The 21,369-nt window shown below is 48.8% G+C and overlaps 1 protein-coding gene across 6 annotated transcripts in view; it reads right to left on the bottom strand.

Moving 5' to 3' along the window:
• Nucleotides 1–21,369, bottom strand: part of PDE4B (phosphodiesterase 4B) — a 294,866-nt gene that overhangs the window by 85,346 nt on the left and 188,151 nt on the right. For all 6 annotated transcript variants that reach the window (XM_029083418.2, XM_029083417.2, XM_029083416.2 and 3 more), the window contains 4 exons: nucleotides 11,496–11,690; nucleotides 9,955–9,991; nucleotides 8,944–9,014; nucleotides 4,594–4,643 (listed from right to left, as the gene is read on the bottom strand). In XM_029083418.2, the coding sequence (XP_028939251.1) occupies nucleotides 4,594–4,643; nucleotides 8,944–9,014; nucleotides 9,955–9,991; nucleotides 11,496–11,690 (353 nt within the window). The remainder of the gene's footprint in view (nucleotides 1–4,593; nucleotides 4,644–8,943; nucleotides 9,015–9,954; nucleotides 9,992–11,495; nucleotides 11,691–21,369) is intronic.

Here is a 21,369-nt window from a genome sequence, read left to right on the forward strand (position 1 = left end):
CTCTGACTCTTAAGGCCGGGCTCTTTCCACTGAGCCACACTGCTTCTCTAAAGGGAGCAAATCCAAGTGCCAGGCGATACTGAACAGAGTGATAGAAGAAGAAATTAAGGCTTCGTCAAGGAAGACCTCTTGGGAGGAGCTGTGCCTGTCTTTATACACTATCGCCAACCTCTACCTGAAATTTTAAAGTCTGTCTCTCCCACTAATAATAATAATAATTGTGGTATTCGTTAAGTGTTTACTATGTTCCAGGCACTGTACTAAGCGCTGGGGTGGATACGAACAAATCGTGAGTCCCGTGTGGCTCACAGTCGTCAGCTCCGCGAGGGCAGAGATCGAGTCGCCTATCGTCCTCTCCCAAGTGCTGAGCACAGTGCTCTGCACAGAGTAAAGACTCAATAAATACTACTGTCTGACTGAGTAGTAGTATATGGGTCCCATGAACTGTATCCAACCTGATAAACTCATATCTACCAATGCTTAGAATGGCACTTGGCACACGGTGAGGGCTTAACAAGTTCTGTAATTATTATTGTAACGGTACTTATTAAGTGTGAGTGAACTGGAGAGCTGAAACGGTCTCTGTTCAAATGTCGGGAAATGGAAGCAAGGACTGGAAGCAAAGACTGGAAGCAAGGGCCGTGGACGGAGATTCCTTCTAGTGTTGCCTACTCAGCTCTGCTGCCCTCATTTTTGATGGTTGGATTTTTTTAATCGCTCCTGTTATCTGTCAATTATTTCTCTTTCCCACGGCTCTCTCCTCCCCGAACTAGACTGGGAGGACCGTGACAGCCAGGGCCGGAGGTTGAACTGTACAGGCCAGGCGTGGACTAAGCGCCCACTAGATACGAGGCTGAAATGAACAGGCCGGGCGTGGAATAAGCGCCTACTGGATACCATAAGTCGTCAGCTAATGGCGAGAGGCAGCATGGCTTCGTGGATAGAACACAGGCCTGGCAGTCAGACGGACCTGGGTTCTAATCCCGGTTCTGCCGCGTGCCTGCTGTGTGGTTTTGGGCAAGTCATTTCACTTCTCTGGGCCTCAATTACCTCAACTGCAAAATGGGGATTAAGAGTACGAGCCCCACGTGGGACAGAGACTGTGTCCAATCTGATTAACTTGTTATCTACCCCAGTTCTTAGAACAGCGCTTGGCAGATAGTAAGAGCTTAACAAGTACTATTATTATTAATGTTGTTAATAGGGGATGGATCTCAGACCACAGATGCAGCTGTGAGAGTTTGCCCCTCGGCCCTTTGGGAACTCATTGCTGTCATCAGCTCCAGGGGCGGAGGTGGGTTGGGGGAGACACCCCAGAACTGTTAGGTGGTTCATTTTCCCCCCAAGAGAGAAGTTGGGCCTGCTCCCCGGAGAAAGGCCGGGGCTGTTAATGTTTTTTCACTGGGGAGAACTTGGCCTTTGCGCCTGAGGCTCACTGAAGAGGTGGGGAGTAATAATAATAATAATGGTATTTGTTAAGCGCTTACTATGTGCCAAGAACTCTTCTGAGTTCTGGGGGTAGATAGAAGGTTGGATTCAGTCCCTGTCCCACATGGGGCTTAAAGTCTCAATTCCCATTTTACAGGTGAGGAAACTGAGGCCCATTGGAGTGCGGTGACTTGCTCAAGGTCACATCACAGACAAGTGGTGGAGCTGGGATTACAACCCATGTCCTCTGACTCCCAAGCCTGTGCTCTTGCCATTAGGTCTGGCTGCTTCTCAGAAGAGCCAACAGACCCAGAACAGAGAAGCAAAATAATAATAATAATAATTACGGTACTAGTTAATCGCTTACTATGTGCCAAGCGCCGTTCAAAGTGCCAAGGGAATCAGGTCGTCCCACTGGGGCTCACAATCTTAAGCCCCATTTTACAGATGAGGTAACTGAGGCACAGAGAAGTGAAGTGGTTTGCCCCGAAGTCACCCGGCGGACAAGTGACGGAGCTGGGATTAGAACCCACTTCTTCTGACTCCCAAGCCCTTGCTCTTTCCACTAAGCCATGCTGCTTCTCAAAACACCAGACACACAGAGACACAAACACACTCTCTCTGTTCTCTCTCACTCTGATGGACTGACCTGACACAATCCCACAGCCAACAGTCCCTTTACAATGGGCAGGGCTCCTTTACAGCCCCCTGAAGCAAACGAGCAAGAACACAGCACAGGCTACCTCCTCCTCCTCCTCCACCCCCGTCACCACCTGGGACACACACCCTTAGGAGAGTTTCTTCAGGGGGTACAAGGTCTAGGGATGGCGCACAGCTCAGAGTGTCCACACCCTGAGGCCCTGGGAACGGCACGGGGTCCGCTGCTGCCTCCCTCCCCCAATCCTCCTCCAAATGTCGGGGTGAAGCCCCTAACTGTCAAGGGCAGAGGGTGGGCGGAAGTCTCTTCCCTCACTTCTGGACGATAGGGAAGCCTCTCGGCTTGGGGGTGCCACCTCCCGGACAGGTCCTGGCAAAGGCTGCGTCAGTCACCCCCCGAGGTACCCGGTCGAGGGGCTGGGGCAGGGTGGCACTGCAGCAGCATGGTTCCGGGGCTGCGTCCCTGGACCCTTTGGCCTGGGTTGGCCCCTGCCCGCCTACCAGTTCATCATACTGGTCCCTGACCAGAGACACCGGTGGGGGGGCATCTCGCGGAGGCCCCGGGTGGCCGAGGGCCGGATGCCCCAGAGACCAGTCTGGACAGAGCCGGCCCCATCGTTTTGGCCACGCTGTGGCTCGCTGGGGGCCGGCAAGTCAAGTGGGCCCCAGGCACCAGTGGCCTCTGCCCCGAATCCCAGAACAATTGGCTCCCCACACCCGCATCCAGCCGGCTCTCTGGGACTCCCATGACAAACAGCGGGCACTGCCATCTTTCACTGGGCTTAGTACAGTGCTTTGCACATAGTAAGCGCTCAGTGAATGCGATAGGAATGAATCGGGCTTGCAAAACTGAGCAATGTGGGATCAATCAATTGCAGTGATTGAGCGACAACTGTGTGTGCAAGGCCCTGTATTAAACACTTTTTTATGCTATCTTTTAAGTGCTTACTATGTACTAGTCACTGTACTAAGCTCTGGGGAAGATACAAGCAAATAGGGTCAGACTCAATCCCTGTCCCACATAGGGCTCACAGTCTTAATCCCCATTTTCCAGTTGAGGAAACTGAAGCCCAGAGAAGTGAAATGACTTGCCCAAGGCCAGATGGCAGACAAGTGGCAGAGCTGGGGTTAGAACCCAGGTCCTCCTGTTTCCCGTGCCCATGCGCTATCCACTGGGCCACGCCGCTTCTCAAGCACTTTGGAGAGAACAATCTGGGAGACAGGGAAAATGTCCAACCTGATTATCTGTGTAGTGCGTATAATAATAATGTTGGTATTTGTTAAGCGCTTAGTATGTGCAGAGCACTGTTCTAAGCGCTGGGATAGGTACAGGGTAATCAGGTTGTCCCACATGAGGGTCACAGTTAATCCCCATTTTACAGATGAGGTAACAGGCACAGAGAAGTTAAGTGACTTGCCCACAGTCACACAGCTGACAAGTGGCAGAGCCGGGATTCGAACCCGTGACCTCTGACTCCCAAGCCCGGGCTCTTTCCACTGAGCCACGCTGCTTCTCCAAGTATACCGCACTGCTTAGTGCAGTGCTTGGCAGAGCAAGTGCTTAATAAGTACCATAAAAAGTGCCTAATTCAGGGCCCTGCACACAGTCGATAATTAATACAATTGATTGATTGTAGAAGCCCCATGGCGTAGTGGATGAATCACAGGCCTGGGAGTGATAAGGTCACGGGTTCTAATTCCAAGTCCATCACTTGTCTGCTGTGTGACCTTGGGCAAGTCACTTAACTTCTCTGTGCCTCAGTTATGTCAACTGTATCTGTTACCGATTGTACATTCCAAGCACTTAGTACAGTGCTCTGCACATAGTAAGCGCTCAATAAATACTATTGAATGAATAAAATGAAGACTGAGACTGTGAGAGCCCCACATGGGGCAGGACTGCGTCCAATCCGATTTTCTTGTATCCATCCCAGTGCTTAGGGCAGTGCCTGGCACATAGTAAGTGCTTAACAAATACCATAATTATTATGATCAGTATTATTATTATCCCGCGTTGTTCAGTTTCGCAGTGCTTAGAACAGTGCCTGGCACATGGTACGCATTTAACAAATACCATAAAAAAATCACAATTACTAACAAGAAATGGGCTCATGTGGGACACGAGCCTCTCAGAGACACCGTGTATGCTGGCGGCAGGAATGTGGCAACATAAATAAATCAGTCGCAAATAGGTTCAACGGGGCACCTGAGCACAAGCGTCGAGGGCGACTGGGGGACGGACACCACCGGGAAGGTGGGGTGTAGTCAGGGAAGACCTCCCGGAGGCGGTGGGATTTCCGGAAGCTCTCTTAGTGGGGAGAGCCACGGCCCGGTGGATTTGAAGGGGAAGGGCGATCCAGGCTCGGGGGAGGAGGAGGGAGGTGTGGGGAGAAAGTTCACCCAAGACCCCCATCCGAGGACAACCCAAGATCTGCCCAAGAGGAACCCGTTTCCACCCGGAGGTGGAGAGGGAAGCGCTTGTTCCACTGAGACGAGGTCAGCTCCTACCTTGCAGGGTGACTCTGGAGACGGGAGGCTGGCTGGTGGCCGGTGACCTTCTGTGGACAGAGGGAGGACAGACATTTTCAGGAGCCGTGGAGGAACTGGGACCCGTCTCCCTTACGGAGCTTCAGGCGGGCCGATCGGTTTCCAAATGAAACGACCTGGGCCGGGAAGTTGGAGTTTATAATAAAGGGGAAATTGTCTCTGTGATTTTCCCGTGCGCTGGAATTTGTGCAAAAGGAGCCACCGGAATGGCTGAGATTCCAGGAAGGGTCACTTAGCTCGGTCTCAGTCGGGAAATCGTATTTATTGAGTGCTTACTGTATTAAGCGCTTGGGAGAGTACGGTATAACAGACACTTTCCCTGCCCATGGTGAGATTACAGTCTAGAGGGGAAGCCTCTAGGGACTCCCCAGAGAGCTTCGGTGTTGGCGGCCTTGCAGTTTAGAGTGGATCTCAATCCGCCTCCACCAAGTCACCCGTGACGGGCCAGGGTTTCAGAAGGAGAGGACCATCGGTCATCACACGGAGACCGACATCAATGCCAGCCAATGGGCGTCGTCTACTTAGACTGGGAGGGACAGGGACCGTGCCTGACCTGATTGATTTGTAATAATAATAATGTTGGTATTTGTTAAGCGCTTACTATGTGCAGAGCACTGTTCTAAGCGCTGGGGTAGACAGAGGGGAATCAGGTCGTCCCACGTGGGGCTCACAGTCTTAATCCCCATTTTACAGATGAGGGAACTGAGGCACAGAGAAGTGAAGTGACTTGCCTACGGTCACACAGCTGATTTGTATGTACCTCAGCGCTTAGAACAGCACTGGAGAGGAGAGCTTAACCAATACCAGTGAAAAAATACGGCATTTACTGAGCCCCCACTGGCTGGACTGAGTGGAACCAAGGTTAATGGTGTATTTTGGGGGAGGAAATGGGATGGTGGGTGGTAACTCCTGTCGGGAGTTCGTGGCGGCTGGGGGACAGGGCACATTCGGATCCTAGTTCTTAGTGACGGGTGACGTACTCTACTTCATCACCCCCACCAAATAGAGCCCATGAGACACTGCTCCCATGAGTGACTGCTCTCTTGAGACCAGGGAAGGAATGGTGCCTAGTGGACAGAGCACAGGCCTGGAAGTCAGAAGGACCTGGGTTCCAATCCTGACTCTGCCACTTTGCCGCGTGATCTCGGGCAAGTCATTTCAATTCTCTGTGCCTCAACTGCCTCATCTGTGAAATGGGGATTAAGAATGTGAGCCCAGTGGGGGACGTGGACTATGTCCAATCCATTTACTTTGCATGTACCCCGGTGCTTAGTAGAGTGCCGGGCACATAGGAAGTACTTAACAAACACCACAATTATTATTATTATTATTCTGAGACACTGTTCTCAGGTACAATTTTCCCATGAGATACTGCTCCCATGAGACCAGAGAAGCTATGGGACCTAGCGGACAGAGCACAGGCCCGGAAATCGGAAGGACTGGATTCTAATCCTGGCTCTGCCACTTGTACCCTGAGGCCAAGTTACTTCACTTCTCTGTGTCTCAGTTGCCTCATCTGTATAATGGGGATTAAGACGGGGAGCCCAATGTGGGACAGAGACTGTGTCCATTCCATTTACCTTGTATCTACCCCAGCGCTTAGTACAGTGCCTGGCACATAGTAAGCACTTAACAAATACCACAATTATTATTATTATTGAGGCACTGCTCCTCTGAACCATTGCTTCCCGGGCTCTGGACTAACCAACCTGCCCTGGACTGTGTCTTGTGCTAGGAGGGGCAGGGGCTCCTGAAGGCTGGGCCCCAAGGGCAGGGAGGGAATAGCATCTCCCCAACCCACCTGTCTCCCTGCCCAGACCTGCCCCAGGTCTGGCATGGCCTGAGGTGGATGAGAAACAGCGTGGCGTAGTGGATAGAGCGCGGGCCTGGGCATCATAACGTTATGGGTTCTAATCCCCTCTCCTCCATCTGTCTGCTGTGTGACCTTGGGCAAGTCATTTCACTTCTCTGTGATTCAGTTACCTCATCCTCAATTGAGGATTGAGACTGTGAACCCCAGTGGGACAAGGACTGTGTCCATTCCGATTCGCTTGTATCCACTCCAGTGCTTAGTCCAGTGCCTGGCACACAGTAAGCTCTTAACAGATCTCATTATTATTATTATAATTATTATGAGGAGTGGCAGCCTATCCTGGCCCAGCCTGCAGGCCCCATGGGCTCCCTGAGGCTCCAGCGTGTCGTACAGTTAGGGTCCGGGGGAGCCCCTGGGGGGAGGTGATACGATACGATGTCTCCACCACCCACCGGAGAAGGGAACCCCTGGCAATACTCTCCCGTGGCCTCCGCCCCCACACCCAGCTAGGAGGTATGTGAGTGTCATCTCTTCGACATCGCCATCGCTTTCGGCAACACCAGGAGCTGGAGGCTTGTGGGATACGGTTCGGGAAGGCTGGAGGCCCGCAGGACCAAAAAACCAAACCATAATGGTACTTGTTAAGCGCTTACTATGTGCCAAGCACTGTTCCAAGCGCTGAGGGTAGGTAAAAGGTTCATCCGGTTGGACACAGTTCCGGTCCCACCTGGGGTTCACAGTCTTAATCCCCATTTTACAGATGAGGGAACTGAGGAGCAGAAGCAAGTGACTTGCTAGGACAGCGTCCTGGGGGCGTGGGGGGATCCCGGGGGGGGGGGGGGGGGGAACACCGGAAAGGGGGGATGGGCTGAGGACCTGCAGGATGATGTTCTGCCAGGTGAGGGGGGCCGGGTGAGCCACATGCATGAACTGGACCCGGGGTATGCAGTTGACCCGGGCTATGTACTGGACCCAGAGGCCGCCAGGAAAGGCATCCAATATCAGCAGCGTGGCTCAGTGGAAAGAGCCCGGGTTTGGGAGTCAGAGGTCACGGGTTCGAATCCCGGCTCTGCCACTTGTCAGCTGTGTGACCGTGGGCAAGTCACTTCACTTCTCTGGGCCTCAGTTCCCTCGTCTGTAAAATGGGGATTAACCGTGAGCCTCACGTGGGACAACCTGATTACCCTGTATCTACCCCAGCGCTTAGAACAGGGCTCTGCACATAGTAAGCGCTTAACGCATACCAACATTATTATTATTATTATTATTATCAGTTCCTCGTTGCTGAAAGCCTGTCCTGGTTTCACCAGAAACCGGGCCAAGCGCCCCACCTAGTGGACAAGCATGGAAGTGCGCCACGGCAACCAGCAGCCACCAGGAAATCTGGCAAAATACTAATAAGGATTTTAGTAGTCATTTAATCATTCAATAGTATTTATTGAGAGCTTACTATGTGCAGAGCACTGTACTAAGCGCTTGGAATGGACACATCGGTAACAGATAGAGACAGTCCCTGCCCTTTGACGGGCTTACAGTCTAATCGGGGGAGACGGACAAGAGCAATGGCAATAAATAGAATCAAACACTACACTATACTATCCTTATACTATAAGGATAAGAACAACGATAATATAATAATAACGATGGTATTTGTTAAGCGCTTACTATGTGCCAAGCACTGTTCTAAGCGCTGGGGTAGATACCAGGTACCCAGGTTGTCCCACGAGGAGCTCACAGTCTTAACCCCCCTTTTACAGATGAGATCACTGAGGCCCAGAGAAGTGAAGTGGCTCGCCCAAGGTCACACAGCAGACTAATAATAATAATAATGGTGGTATCTGTTAAGCGCTCACTATGTGCCAAACACTGTTCTAAGCGCTGGGGTAGATACCAGGTATTCAGGTTGTCCCACGAGGGTCTCACAGTCTTAATCCCCCTTTTACGGATGAGGTCACAGGGGCCCAGAGAAGTTAAGTGGCTTGCCCAAGATCACACAGCAGCCCAGTGGCGGAGCTGGGATGAGAACCCACCTCCTCTGACTCCCAAGCCCGGGCTCTTTCCACTTGCTGCTTCTCTATGATGATGATGATGATGAAGGTATCCGTTTAAGGACTTTTTATATATCAAACCCTGTACTAAGCTCTGGGGTAGACCAAGCTAATCAAGCTATTTATTTATTTATTTATTTATTTATTTATTTAATTCTTTATATTAATGTCTGTCTCCCTGTCTAGACTGTGAGCTCACTGTGCGCAGGAATGTGCCTGCTTCTTGTTATATTCTACTCTGCCAAACACTCAGTACAGTGCATTGCACACAGTAAGCGCTCAATAAATACGACTGAATAAATGAATAATCAGGTTGGACAGAGTCCCTGTGCCACATGGGGCTCCCAGTCTAAGAAAGAGGGAGTAGGATTTAATCCCCATTTTATAGACGAGGTTACTTGGAGGAGCCGCGAGCTTTACCTTTCTTGCTCCCACCCCATAGCAGCTTACTTGTTGGCAGTGCCATGTAGGTTGGTCAGGAGGGTGAAGTTGTTCCTTACGCTCCGTAAGCTGGCCAAGACCTGCGAAGGAAACACAGAATAATAATTAATAACAACAATATAACAATGACAATATGACGGTACTTGTTCTAATAGCACTCGTTAAGTGCTTATTATATGCCAAGTACCGTTCTAAGCACTGGGGTAGATATAAGTTAATTGGGTTGGACACAGTCCCTGTCCCACATTGGGATCACCGTCTTAAACCCCATTTTACAGATGAGGTCACTGAGGCAAAGAGAAGTGAAGTGACTTGTTCAAGGTCACACAACAGATAGAACTCACATCCTTCTGACTCACAGGACCCTGCTCTATCCACGCTGCTTGGCTTAGTGGCAAGAGCACGGGCTTGAGAGCCAGAGGTCGTGGGTTTGAATCCCGGCTCTACCACTTGTCAGCTGTGTGACCCTGGGCAAGTCACTTAACTTCTCGGTGCCTCAGTTACCTTAGCTGTAAAATGGGGATAAAGACTGAGCCCCACGTGGGACAACCTGATGACCTTGTATCTACCCAAGCGCTTAGAACAGTGCTTGGCACACAGTAAGCACTTAACAAATACCATCATCACCATTACTATTAATAATAATAGTAATAATAGTATTCATTCAGTGCTTGCTAAGTACCAAGCACTATATTAAGCGTTGGAGTGGAGGCAAAATAATACATCGGACACAGTTTCTGTTCTTCCTGGTGCTCAAAACTTAAGTAGGAGGGAGAATAGGTTCTGAATCCCCGTTTTACAGATGAGGAAACCAAAACCTGCAGAAGTTAAGTGACCTTAGCAAGATGGAGCTTACCAGGCAAGGTGGAGCTGGAATTAGAACCCAGGACCCCTGACCCCCACGCCCCCGAACCTGCGCTCTCTCCATTAGGCCGTGCCACTTTCCCGCATGAGCCCGGGCCGCCCTCCGGCATCTGTGGGGCGACTCGGTCCCAGAGTAGGTAGCCGACGGACACTCACCTGGGCGAAAGGGGTGACGATCAGGTCATCTCCGTGTCTGCGGAAAACAGAACAAAAAAGCCGGGTCAACTCTCCCTTCTTTGCCCCTGGTTCTTTGGAAACGATTCAAGTTTGGAACATTAACTGGAAAATTGTTGGTGTGCCTGACTAGATATGTTTTTATGATATTTGTTAAGCTCAGAAAGGCTCAGGTCTGAAGGCACTTCCTCTATGAGCATCTGAGACCCTTAATTCAATCTTATTCCGAAGAAGACTCCAGTGCTAAAAAATTCAGATAACCAGGTTCGCCGATTCCTGATTCGCTTGTATCCACCCCAGTACTTAGTACAGTGCCTGGCACACAGTAAGCGCGCTTAACACAATTATTATCATTGTTTTAGACCTACTTTAAACTTTCAAAAATCTCTTGCCCTTTCCCTCATTTTTCCCTCTGACCCTTTCCCCGCTCTCCCACCCTACTCTCTCTTCCTTATCTCTACTCCTCTTCCATCTCTGATCCTCTCTTCCCTGCCTCCTCTCCCCCATGCCCACTCACATACCACCACACGCCTCTCAAACAGTGTTGGAGAAACTCCTTAACAGTTAGGGAAAAGGTTAATCTAGAGCTTCCTGACTCGGTGCTGATTTATACTGGTTGGATATTACTGAAACCCAGGTGACTGGTAAATTCCACTACTTTTGGTTTTGCTATGACTTCTGAGGAACCTCTGGTGGGGGAAAAAAAAAGATTCTGAAAGTGAATGGGATGGGATGGAGAAGTATTGATGTTTCTGGGAAAGCCTGGTGTGAGCCAAGCCAAGGTGTAAGCTTCCACACCCACGGGAATATCGAGGGAAGTAACGGTGGCCTGGGGGAAAGTAGAAGACTTTGGTTCTAATCTTTGCTCCGGTTGTGACCTTGAGCAAGTGACTGAAACTTCTCTGTGCCTCGGTTTCAACAATCAACAATAGTATTTTGTCTTTTAAGTAGTATTTCTTAAGCGCTTACTTTGTACCAGGCACTAGTCTAAGCAAGCGCTTATTGTGTGCAGGGCACTGTACTAAGCGTTTGGGAGAGTACAATACCACAGAGTTGGCAGACACGTTTCCTCCTCCGTAAAATGGGGAATTAGTCCTGGGAGCCCCATGTAGGACAGGGATTGTGTCCGACCCGCTTATCTGGAATCTATCCCGGTGCTTAGTATGGTCCTTGGCATGTAGTAAATGCTTAACAAATATCATAAAAACATATTTCTGCCTCAGGGAGCTGCTAGTTCAGAATCCGCTTTGGAAGCTGACTACCTTGATATCCTGCTTTAATCACTCCCCAGCAAAACTTCCTCTGCTCGCTCTCTCCTTCCCCACCTCAGGGCAGCTATGCCCATATCTGTAATTTATTTACATCCATTATCGTCTCTCTGCCCCCCAGACCGTAAGCTCACTGTGGTCAGGGAATGTTCCTGTCAGTTTGTATTCTTCCAGGCGCTTACTCTGCACATGGTAAGTGCGCAATAAATATGATTGACTCTTTGTCTATAAATGCCCCCGCCCTCGGTCACTTACTGTTCGCTGGGGAGGGACGAGTTCCTGGACATGGCCTTGGGGGACAAGTCATAGTCGCTGTCGGATCTGTAGAGGAAGGATTCCCGACGCTGGCTGTGGCCCGAGAAGGACGTGTGGAGCACGAGGCCAGAGGACGAGCTGGCCTGTCCGTCCAAGGGGCTCCTTCCGGGAGATGGCCCATTCTCCACGTCGAAACTGCAAGGAAAACATTCCACCGTGGGTCCAGTGTGGAGACTATCTCCGGCTCCCGTGGGGTCGGCGCGCCCACTGCATTCGTGTCGTTTGCTCATTCATGCGTACAGTGGTATTTATTGAGAACCCACTGTGTGCACAGCTCTGTAATAAGCGCTTGGGAGAGGACAATAATATAACAGACACGTTCCCTGCCCACAGGTTCACAGTCTAGGCGGGGAGCTTGCAGTCCCCTAAATGTGGGGTCAGTTTACCCACAACAAAAGTGTCAGCTACCGCGGGGTCAGTGGGTCCACTGCATACGCGTCCCCTACCGCGGTCAGCATGCTCATTGCAGATGTGTCTGCTTCCACAGGGTCGGTGATTCCACTTCATAATAATAATAATGGCATTTGTTAAGCACTTACTAGATGCCAGGCGCTGTACTGAGAGCTCGGATTGGACACAGTCCCTGTCCCACATGGGGCTCACAGTCTCAACCCCCATTTTTCAGACGAGGGAATTGAGGCCCAGATAAGTGAAGTGAGTTGACACGTGGACACGGCAGACACGTGGCAGAGCCAGGATTAGAACTCATGACCTTCTAATTCCCAGGCCCTCGCCCTACCCACTCATGCATGTTCCCTACCGAGGGGTCAGTGCACCCACTAAATACATGTAGCCTGCTGCAGGTCGGTGCACCCGTCACATTTTTGTCTGCTCTTGCGGGGCCACTGATTCCACTTGACACTTCTCCTAGCACAGGGTCAGAATACCCACTACATACGTGTCTGCTACTATAGGGTCCATGTGACCAGTGCATAAATGTTGATGCGGGATCAGCACACCCCTCACACATGTTTCCCACCACCATGGGGTCTGTGCACCCACTGCATACGGGTCTGTTATGGTGGGGTCAGTGCACCCGCTGCATACATGTCCCAGTGCCACGGGGTCAACACAGTCATCACACGCATGTCCGCTGCCACGGGGTCAGCCTGTCCATCACATACGTGTCCCGCTGTGTGCTTAGCGTGTCCATCATATACATGTCCCATTACGGTCGGGTCAGAGCAGTCATCACATACGTGTTCTGCTATCACGGAGTCAGCGGGTTCACCACATAAATTCCCCCTTCAGCCAAGCCCCCAGCACCAGGCTGCCATGGGTGGAAAACTGATGAACTTAATCAATTGTATCACTCAATCACTGGAATTTATTGAGAGCTTCCTGTGTGCAGAGCAGCGTACTGAGGGCTTATCACTGTACTACAGCTTACGGTCTAGAGGGGAAGCAGACACACAACGGTTTACAGTTAGGAGGAACAGGAGCTTAAATCAGGGATGAAAATTAATACGTGAAAAATCCTGAGGGAGATAGAGAGTTGAAATGTTTATGTCTGCCTCCCCTTTTAGACTGTGAGCTCGCTGTGGGCAGGGAATGTGTCTGTTCACTGTTATAATGTATTTTCCTAAGCGTTTAGTACAGTGTGTGTTCAAAAAGTACCATTGAATGAATGGCACCTTTGGTGCATTGTACTCTCACTAATGCTTAATACAGTGCTCTGCATACAGTAAGTGCTCAATAAATAACCTTGATTGATTGATTGAGTGATTGGAGACAGATACAGAGCGGGAGGGAGAAGGAGAAAGGAGAGAAAAGGGGGAGAAAGAGGGGAGAAGGAGTGAGGTAGAGAGAAGAGGTGGGAGAGACATCTGCTTTTTTGCATAGATTTACTGTTCCGGACTCCCAAGCAAATTATTCATTCATTCAATCGTATTTTTTGAGTGCTTACTGTGCAGAGCACTGTACTAGGCCATCGGGAGAGGACAATACAACAATAAACGGACACATTCACCAAAAATTATGTGACTGAATTGGGCTCAGATCGTACTCTGATCCTTGGGGGGTTCAGCTTCCCCCTTTAGTGGACCCCACTGACCCCTCGGCTGGCCGCTTCCTTTCATTCCTCAACTCCGCTGACCTCTGGCTGACAACCCCTCTGCTCCCCGCCCTCAGCCACTCATCAGCAAATGCATCGATCAATCGTATTTACTGACAGCATGGCCTAGTGGAGAGAGCCTGGGCCTGGGAGTCAGAAGGTCATGGGCTCTAATTCGGACTCTGCCTCAAGTCTGCTGTGTTACTTTGGGCAAGTTGCTTCACTTCTCTGTGCCTCAGTTCCCTCCTCTGTAAAATGGGGAATGAGACTGTGAGCCCCATGTGGGACAGGGACTTTTTCCAAACCAATTTGTTTGTGTCCATCCCAGTGCTTAGTACAATGCCTGGCACATAGCAAGCACTTAACAAATACCATTATTATTATTATTATTGAGCACTTACTGTGTGCACAGCACTGTACTAAGCAGTTGGGAGAGTAGAATACAGTAGTTTGTATTGTATGGCACTGGGAAACAGCTTGGCCTAGTGGAAAGAACATGGGCGTGGGAGTCGGAGTTCTAATCCCAGCAACACCACTTGCCTGTTAGGTGTTCTTGGGCAAGTCACTTCACTTCTCCGTGCCTTGGATTCTTCAACTGTAAAATGGGGATTCGATACCATCTGTTCTCTATCCTAAGTAGACTGTGAGCCCCATACGGGACAGGGATTGGTGTCCCAACTGATTGATTTGTATCTACCCCATTGCTTGACACACGATAAGTGTTTAACAAATATCGTAAAAACAGAAAGTACAATATAACAGAGTTGGTAGACATGTTCCCTGCCCATAACAAATTCAAAGTCCAGAGGGAGAGACAGACATTAATATAAATGGATTATAGATATGTACATAAATTCTGTTCGTCACTTGAAGGCACATCTCCAAGAGGCTTTCCCTGACTCAGCCCTCCTTTCCTCTTCTCCCACACTCTTCTGCAACACCCTGACTTGCTCGTTTATTCACCTCCCCCTCCAGCCCCACAGCACTTATGTCTACATCTGTAATTCATTTATTTCTATTAATGTCTGTCTCCACGCCTAGAATGTCTGCTCATTGTGGGCAGGGAACCTGTTTATTGTTATAGCATACTGTCCCAAGCATTTAGTACAGTGCTCTGCACAGAGTAAGCGCTTGCTACGACTGACTTCCCAACCCAAGCTCTTCCCATTAGACCACACTGCCTCCCCACCATGAGAGAGTGTTTTTATTATTAATATAAATAATTATAATAACTGTTGCATCTGTTAAGTGCTTACTAGGTGCCAAGTACTGTACGAAGTACTGGAGTGGATCCAAGCAAATCGGGTTGGACACAGTCCCTGACCTAAGTGGGGTTCACGGTGTCATTCCCCATTTTACAGTTGAGGTAACTGAGACCCAGAGAAGTGAAGTGATTCGCCCAAGGTCACACAGCCGACAAGTGGCAGAGCTGGGTTTAGAACTTTCTGACTCCCAGGCCTGGGCTCTTTCCACTACGCCAAGATATTTTAATGGCTGAATTTAGGTCTAGGAGCGAACTGGCACTCCACAGAGGGTCTAACCATCGCTGCAATTTGGTTAGTGTGGCCACCAACCTAGGTCATGGGCTAATGCCAAGCCCAGTCCCTTCGTAGTCCGCTGCTGGCCACGCAAACCCACTTCTGGCCTGACCCCGCTACCCCCGGCTCTGCCGAAGGAAAGTCGTTTCACTTTCTGGGTCTCTCCCTGAGTCACACATGTGGAATTTCCAGTTAAATGCTTGTTTCTTCCAGTTAAAAACTCACAACACGCCCCAAAACCCACATACACATCCGCTTTGGGTTTATGGCCTCTTAGGTGAATGACCTCTGTTCTTTGTTTGAGGGGAAGGGAGCTCACCATTCTCATCAATGAACCTAATTCTTGAGAGGCTGAGTGCAGAGCACCGTACCGGGCCCTTGGGAGAGCACGAGAGAAGCGAGCAGCCAGCCCCTGCCCTCCCGGAGTTTACAGTCTAAAGGGGGAGACAGTCACGCAAAGATGATTTGCAAATGGGGGAACGGAAGGTAGAACAAGGAGCAGAGCAGAGAGGCCGGGTTGAATGAGAGGACTGAAAAGTGGAATTCTCAATCAGTGGTATTTCTTGAGTGATTACTATGTGCAGAGCACTCTATAAGTACTTGGGAGAATACAATATGACAGAGATGAGAAATATGCTCCTTGAGTAGAGTCATATATTCATGTGCCAAAGACAGGAATGAAATTCATGCGTGCAGAGGGTGGCTGTTGGACTGACATGACTTGGGAGATGTAAATTAATCAGTGAAGGCTTCCCGGAGGTGGGGAAATGGACGGGGCTTGGTTCTACCCATTTCTTCCTCTCGCCCTCTTCATCGTCACCCCGGACCCTAAGGAGCTTGACCTTTGCCAGTTTGCTAGGCAAGTTTCTACCATGGCCTAGTGGACATAGCACTGGCCTGGGAATCAGAGGTCCTAGGTTCTACTCCTAGATCCTCCACTTGTCTTCTCTGTGACTTTGGGCAAGTCATTTAACTTCTCTGTGCCTCAGTTACTTCATCTGTGAAATGGGGATTAAGACTGTGAGCCCCACATGGGACAAACTGATTAGCTTAGAATAGTGCCTGACACATAGTAAACACTTAAAAAATACTATTATTATTATTATCACCTGACTGGGGGGATTCCTTTGGTCCTGAGCTCCCACTGGGAACAGCTTCTATATGATTTTTAGTGCTCCTTTCAGCTTTTTCTAAGCAAGGATTCACCCTCTGCCCTTTGCTCCATGTAATGACCTCGAATTGGGTTTATTTGGAGTGATAAATTTAACTCGGGGGCAAGACCTTTTACAAAATGGCTCTTCTGCACCAGGTCCTGTCGCTTAAGAAATAAAGTCAGAATGAAATTAAAACCAACATATCATTAAAGCCATTATATTATAGTATATTATATAACATCTATATCCCCCATATAGTTTGGGGGATTTTGTTAGCGCAGTGCATTATTCTATCTTGCAGACCGAGGGGAGGGACTAATGAAGGAAAATTCCCATCATCTTCACATAGTTTGGCTGAATGATTTATCGGAATGAGAAGTGAAAGTGAAAGTCTGGGGAAAGGATTGCGGACTGGGAATTGCTCTATTGAACTCTCCCAAGTGCTTAGTACAGTGCTCTGCACATGGTAAGTGCTCGATAAATACAACTGAATGAAAGAAATCCCACAGATCAAACAATCCTCTATCTCTAGGCTGCCCGTTTGCCTCTTCGGTGGTCTACAGTGCCTGGCACACAGTAAGCGCTTAACAAATACTATAATTATTCTTATTATTATTACTTCCAGTGCCAGTTGTCATCTCTTCCCCACCCCCCGAAACACCGGGAACAACCTCTTCGGTTCTCCTGTTGGCCTTTTGCAAGCCCCTCGTAGACATCACATGGCTTCTCAATGGCCCCATCTCTCTTCCCCCCGTTCAATCGCTCTTGCCGAAATCAGGTCACTAGATGCTCTCTCCTATCTGCTCCCTAGAGGCCTGGTATCTGTGCTCGGCGGCTCCTGCCCCCGCAGAGAGAAGCCTGATAAAAAGCTCAGGGTTCATTCGGCCTGAAATCCACCTTCCAGCTTGTCCGCTGATCAGCATTTCTGCATTTCACATCTGTAGGGCTTCGTCCAGTGGAAAATAGATTACGGTGTAATTCTATTTTCCCATCCACCCTGGCTCCTCCTGTCTTCATCCTTTTCTCCCAACATTTCAGGAGACAAAATGATGCTATCGAAAAGCAAGTGGTGGACGTTCAAAAACCTTTCCCATTTGGGGCCATGGGCCAGTTCTCGGTCAATCAATCAATCAATTAATGGCATTTATGGACCACTATTCTAAGCACTTGGTAGAGTTGGTAGACACATTCCCTGCCCACAGGGAGAATACAGTCGAGAGGGGGAGACAGGTACTAAAATATATGATGGATATGTCCATAAGTGCTAAACATGGGGTGGATGTGAAGTGCTTAAAAGATCCATATCCAGTGCATAGGTGATGCAGAAGGGAGAGAAAGTAACAGAAATGAGGATTTGGTCCAACCTAATTCATGTGTAACTACCCCAGAGCTTAGAAAAGTGCTTGACACAAAATAACCAATACAATAATAATAATTATAATAATAACCGATTGCCCAACCCGCTTTTTTGTATCCACCCCAGAGCTTAGTACAGTTCCTGGTACATAGTAAGCGCTTAATGAATACCGCAGTTATTATTATTATTTTTACTCCTTTCACACTATCCACTGTGGCCAGTGGGAAACAGTGTCCTCCCACCCTCTGCCCCTGGAGACAGATTACGGTGACTTTTTCCAAGAATGTAGGATGCTGTCAGTCTAGTCTGTCCCCCTCCCAGGGCGACAGATCCAAGCTGCCATGTGCAGTAAATGCCGGGGCCAGTAAAAAATAATGATGATAATGATAATAATAATAATTGTGGTATTTGTTAAACACTTACTGTGTGCCAGGCACTGTACTAAGCACTAGAGAAAGGATGCTATAACAATTTAACAGACCCATTCCCTGCCCACAATGAGTTTACAGTCTAGAGGGGGAGACAGGCATTAATATAAGTGAATAAATGACAGCTATGGACAAAATTTCTGTGGGGCTGGGAGCGGGGATGAATAAAGGAAACAATCAGGGAGATGCAGAAGGGAGTGGGAGAAAAGGAAAGGAGGGCTTAGTTACGGAAGGCTTCTTGGAGGAGATGGGCCTTCAATAAGGCATTGGGCCGGGGGGAGAGTAATTGTCGGTTGGATATGAGGAGGGAGGGCGTTCCATATTGATGTCTGTCTCCCCCTCTAGATAAACTGGAGATAAAGCTTGTTGTGTCCACCCCACGGGGAAAGTGTCTGTCTATTGCTATATTATACTCTCCCAAATGCTCGGCACACATTAAACGCTAAATAAATACATTTGACTGACTGACTTAACTCTCAACACGTCCAGAAGCCGGTGCCCTTCCCTCCCAGGTCCATACGGATGTGGCCCTCACACCCCAGATGCAAAACCCAGTGCAAGAACTGTGGAGGAGAGAATCTAGGCACCCAAACAATCACTTCATTGCCTCTCCCAAGCTCTCCGCATAGCGCTTTGCATGGAGTAAGCGCTCAATGAATACCACTGACAAGCAATTGAAAATACAAATGGACATTAAGTACCTGGGACCAGTCAAGGGGCAGACCAGCTATGAAATAGACTGTCCACTTCACAAATGGACAACTGGCCTCCCTGAGCCCCCCTGGGTCAGCCCAGGCCCACACAATTCAAGATTCCGTCTCTGACGGGCCCCAAGGAACAGTGGGAGGAGCTGATGTGGCTGCCTTCCAGCTCCTGGGAGATTCGCAAAGGGGTCACACCTGCGTCTCCTCCTTGGGGATGCACCCCCTTTTTCAAACCACCCTGCTGTCACTTCTATCTTGGCCACTTCGAATCAGGGAAAGCTTGGTATAAATTCAAGACACCTGCTTGAGGCACTATTTTTGCCCAGCCATTTCACAGTAAATCCAAATCACAACTACTAAGGAAAAAATAACTCTGTCAAAGCAACACATATTTCTCTGCGTGTGTGTGTGTGTAAGAGAGAGAGAGAGAGAAATTGTGTGCGCGCACACACACGCAACTGGAGATAAATCAAAGGCAGGGTGATAAATGAACAACATGAAAAGGCCGGCGATTGAGAGAGCAGGAAGCTTTCTAATTTACAACACCAAAGTCCCAATGCATGAACACATCCTTTTGTTCTGGTGTACGGAACAAAATGCTATTGTAGCAACTTCAATAAGTAACATCAACAGAAACCAAAGTCCCATTTTTTAAGATGCTATAACGGACAGCTGTTTGATTCACCGGACCCCCGGCTGAAATTTTGCCTCCTCCTATTCTAACCAACGGGTTCATGGCGTTTGGAATCTCTAAAGCATCCCTTATAGATCTAGGGGTAAAGATAATGCCATGTGGATACAGCATAATTCGCAAGTCAAATTAGATTGCACAGAATAATACCTTATTACCTCCTGCTGGACCAGCAAGGCCAGGATCTTGGAGCAATGCAGGAATAAAAAAACAGTTCTACTCAATGATTCAATGTTCTTGTCTGTCCGTCTCCCCCGATTAGACTGTAAGCCCGTCAAAGGGCAGGGACTGTCTCTATCTGTTACCGATTTGTACATTCCAAGCGCTTAGTACAGTGCTCTGCACATAGTAAGCGCTCAATAAATACTATGGAATGAATGAATGAATGAATGATTCAGGACCTGATTTTCCAGGTGGATTAGTAAGGCCCGTGGCTTCTCCTCCTTCCTGAGACTGGATTCATTCGATCGATTGTATTTATTGAGTGCTTACTGTGTGAAATGCACTGTACTAGGCACTTGGGAGAGGACAATAAAATTCCTTTGCCCCAAACGAGCTATCTCATGGAGGTTCCCTTTACTTCTGCACAGCACTTGCAGAGAGAGGCCAAACTCAGTTCTGCTAATTCAGGTCCTTACTAGCAGCAGTGAAAAGAGGTCGGTTGGAGAAAGAGGTTGAACCTTGGGGAGAATAAGGGATTTGGAAAATGTGGATTCCCTTTTTTTATGGTATTTGTTAATCAATCAACCCATCAATCGTATTTGAGTGCTTACTGTGTGCAGACCACTGTACTAAGTGCTTGGGAGAGCATGACACAACAGAACAGATGCATGCCATGCCCACAATGAGTTTACAGTCTAGAGGGGAGAAGTTAAAGGCTAACCATGTGCCAGGTACTGTATAAGCACTGGGGAAGATACAAGTTAATCAGGTTGGACATAGTCCCTGTTCCATATGGGGCTCACGGTCTTAATTCCCATTTTAGAGATGAGGAAACTGAGGCCCTGAGAAGTGAAGTGATCTGCCTAAGGCCACACAGCAGACAGGTGGTAGAGCTGGGACTAGAACCTGGGTCCTTCTGACTCCTAGGCCCATGCTGTAGCCATTAGATCATACTGCTTCTCTTGTCCCTATAATCCCTGTTTCTACTTTATCCTCCCTATTTCTGAAGACTCTAACTTTGGCATTATGCTTGACTCCTTCCTCTATCTAAATAGCCACCATGCTGATCCAGACACTTGACATTATCCTGGCATTATGGCATCTAATCCGTTGGTATATTCATTCTCATTCATTCTCTCTCTCTCTTTCTCTCTCTCCTATTTATCCACTCTGTTCTCCCACTAGGTCCCAGTTTACACTCTTAAATCTCCTCAAGTTAGCCTTCTGACTATGCCTTATTCTCATCTCTCCCAGTGCCGACCCCCTGCTCACTCCCTCCCACTTGCCTCCAATTTCCTTCCCCTTCAAATCTTTCGGATCTCTCCCCATTTTCCACATCTCCTCCAGGAGTCATTTCTAATTTCCCTCCAATTAATTTCTCATCTTTGCTTATATCACTCCAACTGCCACCTTTAACACTTCTGTACTTCCTAAGCACTTAATTCTATTACTAAAGCACCAACTCTTGTACTTACCCTCTTTTTCTTCTTTCTCCTCAACTTAATTTACTATCTCACCCACTAGATGAGAAAATCCTGGAGGGCAGGGTTCATGTCTACTTCATGAACAACTTGAAGAGGTTAGCACTTCATTCTGCACACAGCAGGGACTTAATAATATTATCCTCTAGACTACAAGCTCACTGTGGGCAGGGCGTGTGACTACCACTCTGTTACATTGTTATAGGGAAGCAGCGTGGCTCAGTGGAAAGAGCCTGGGCTTCGGAG

The sequence above is a fragment of the Ornithorhynchus anatinus genome, chromosome 18 (assembly GCF_004115215.2).
Source record: "Ornithorhynchus anatinus isolate Pmale09 chromosome 18, mOrnAna1.pri.v4, whole genome shotgun sequence".
NCBI lineage: Eukaryota > Metazoa > Chordata > Mammalia > Monotremata > Ornithorhynchidae > Ornithorhynchus > Ornithorhynchus anatinus.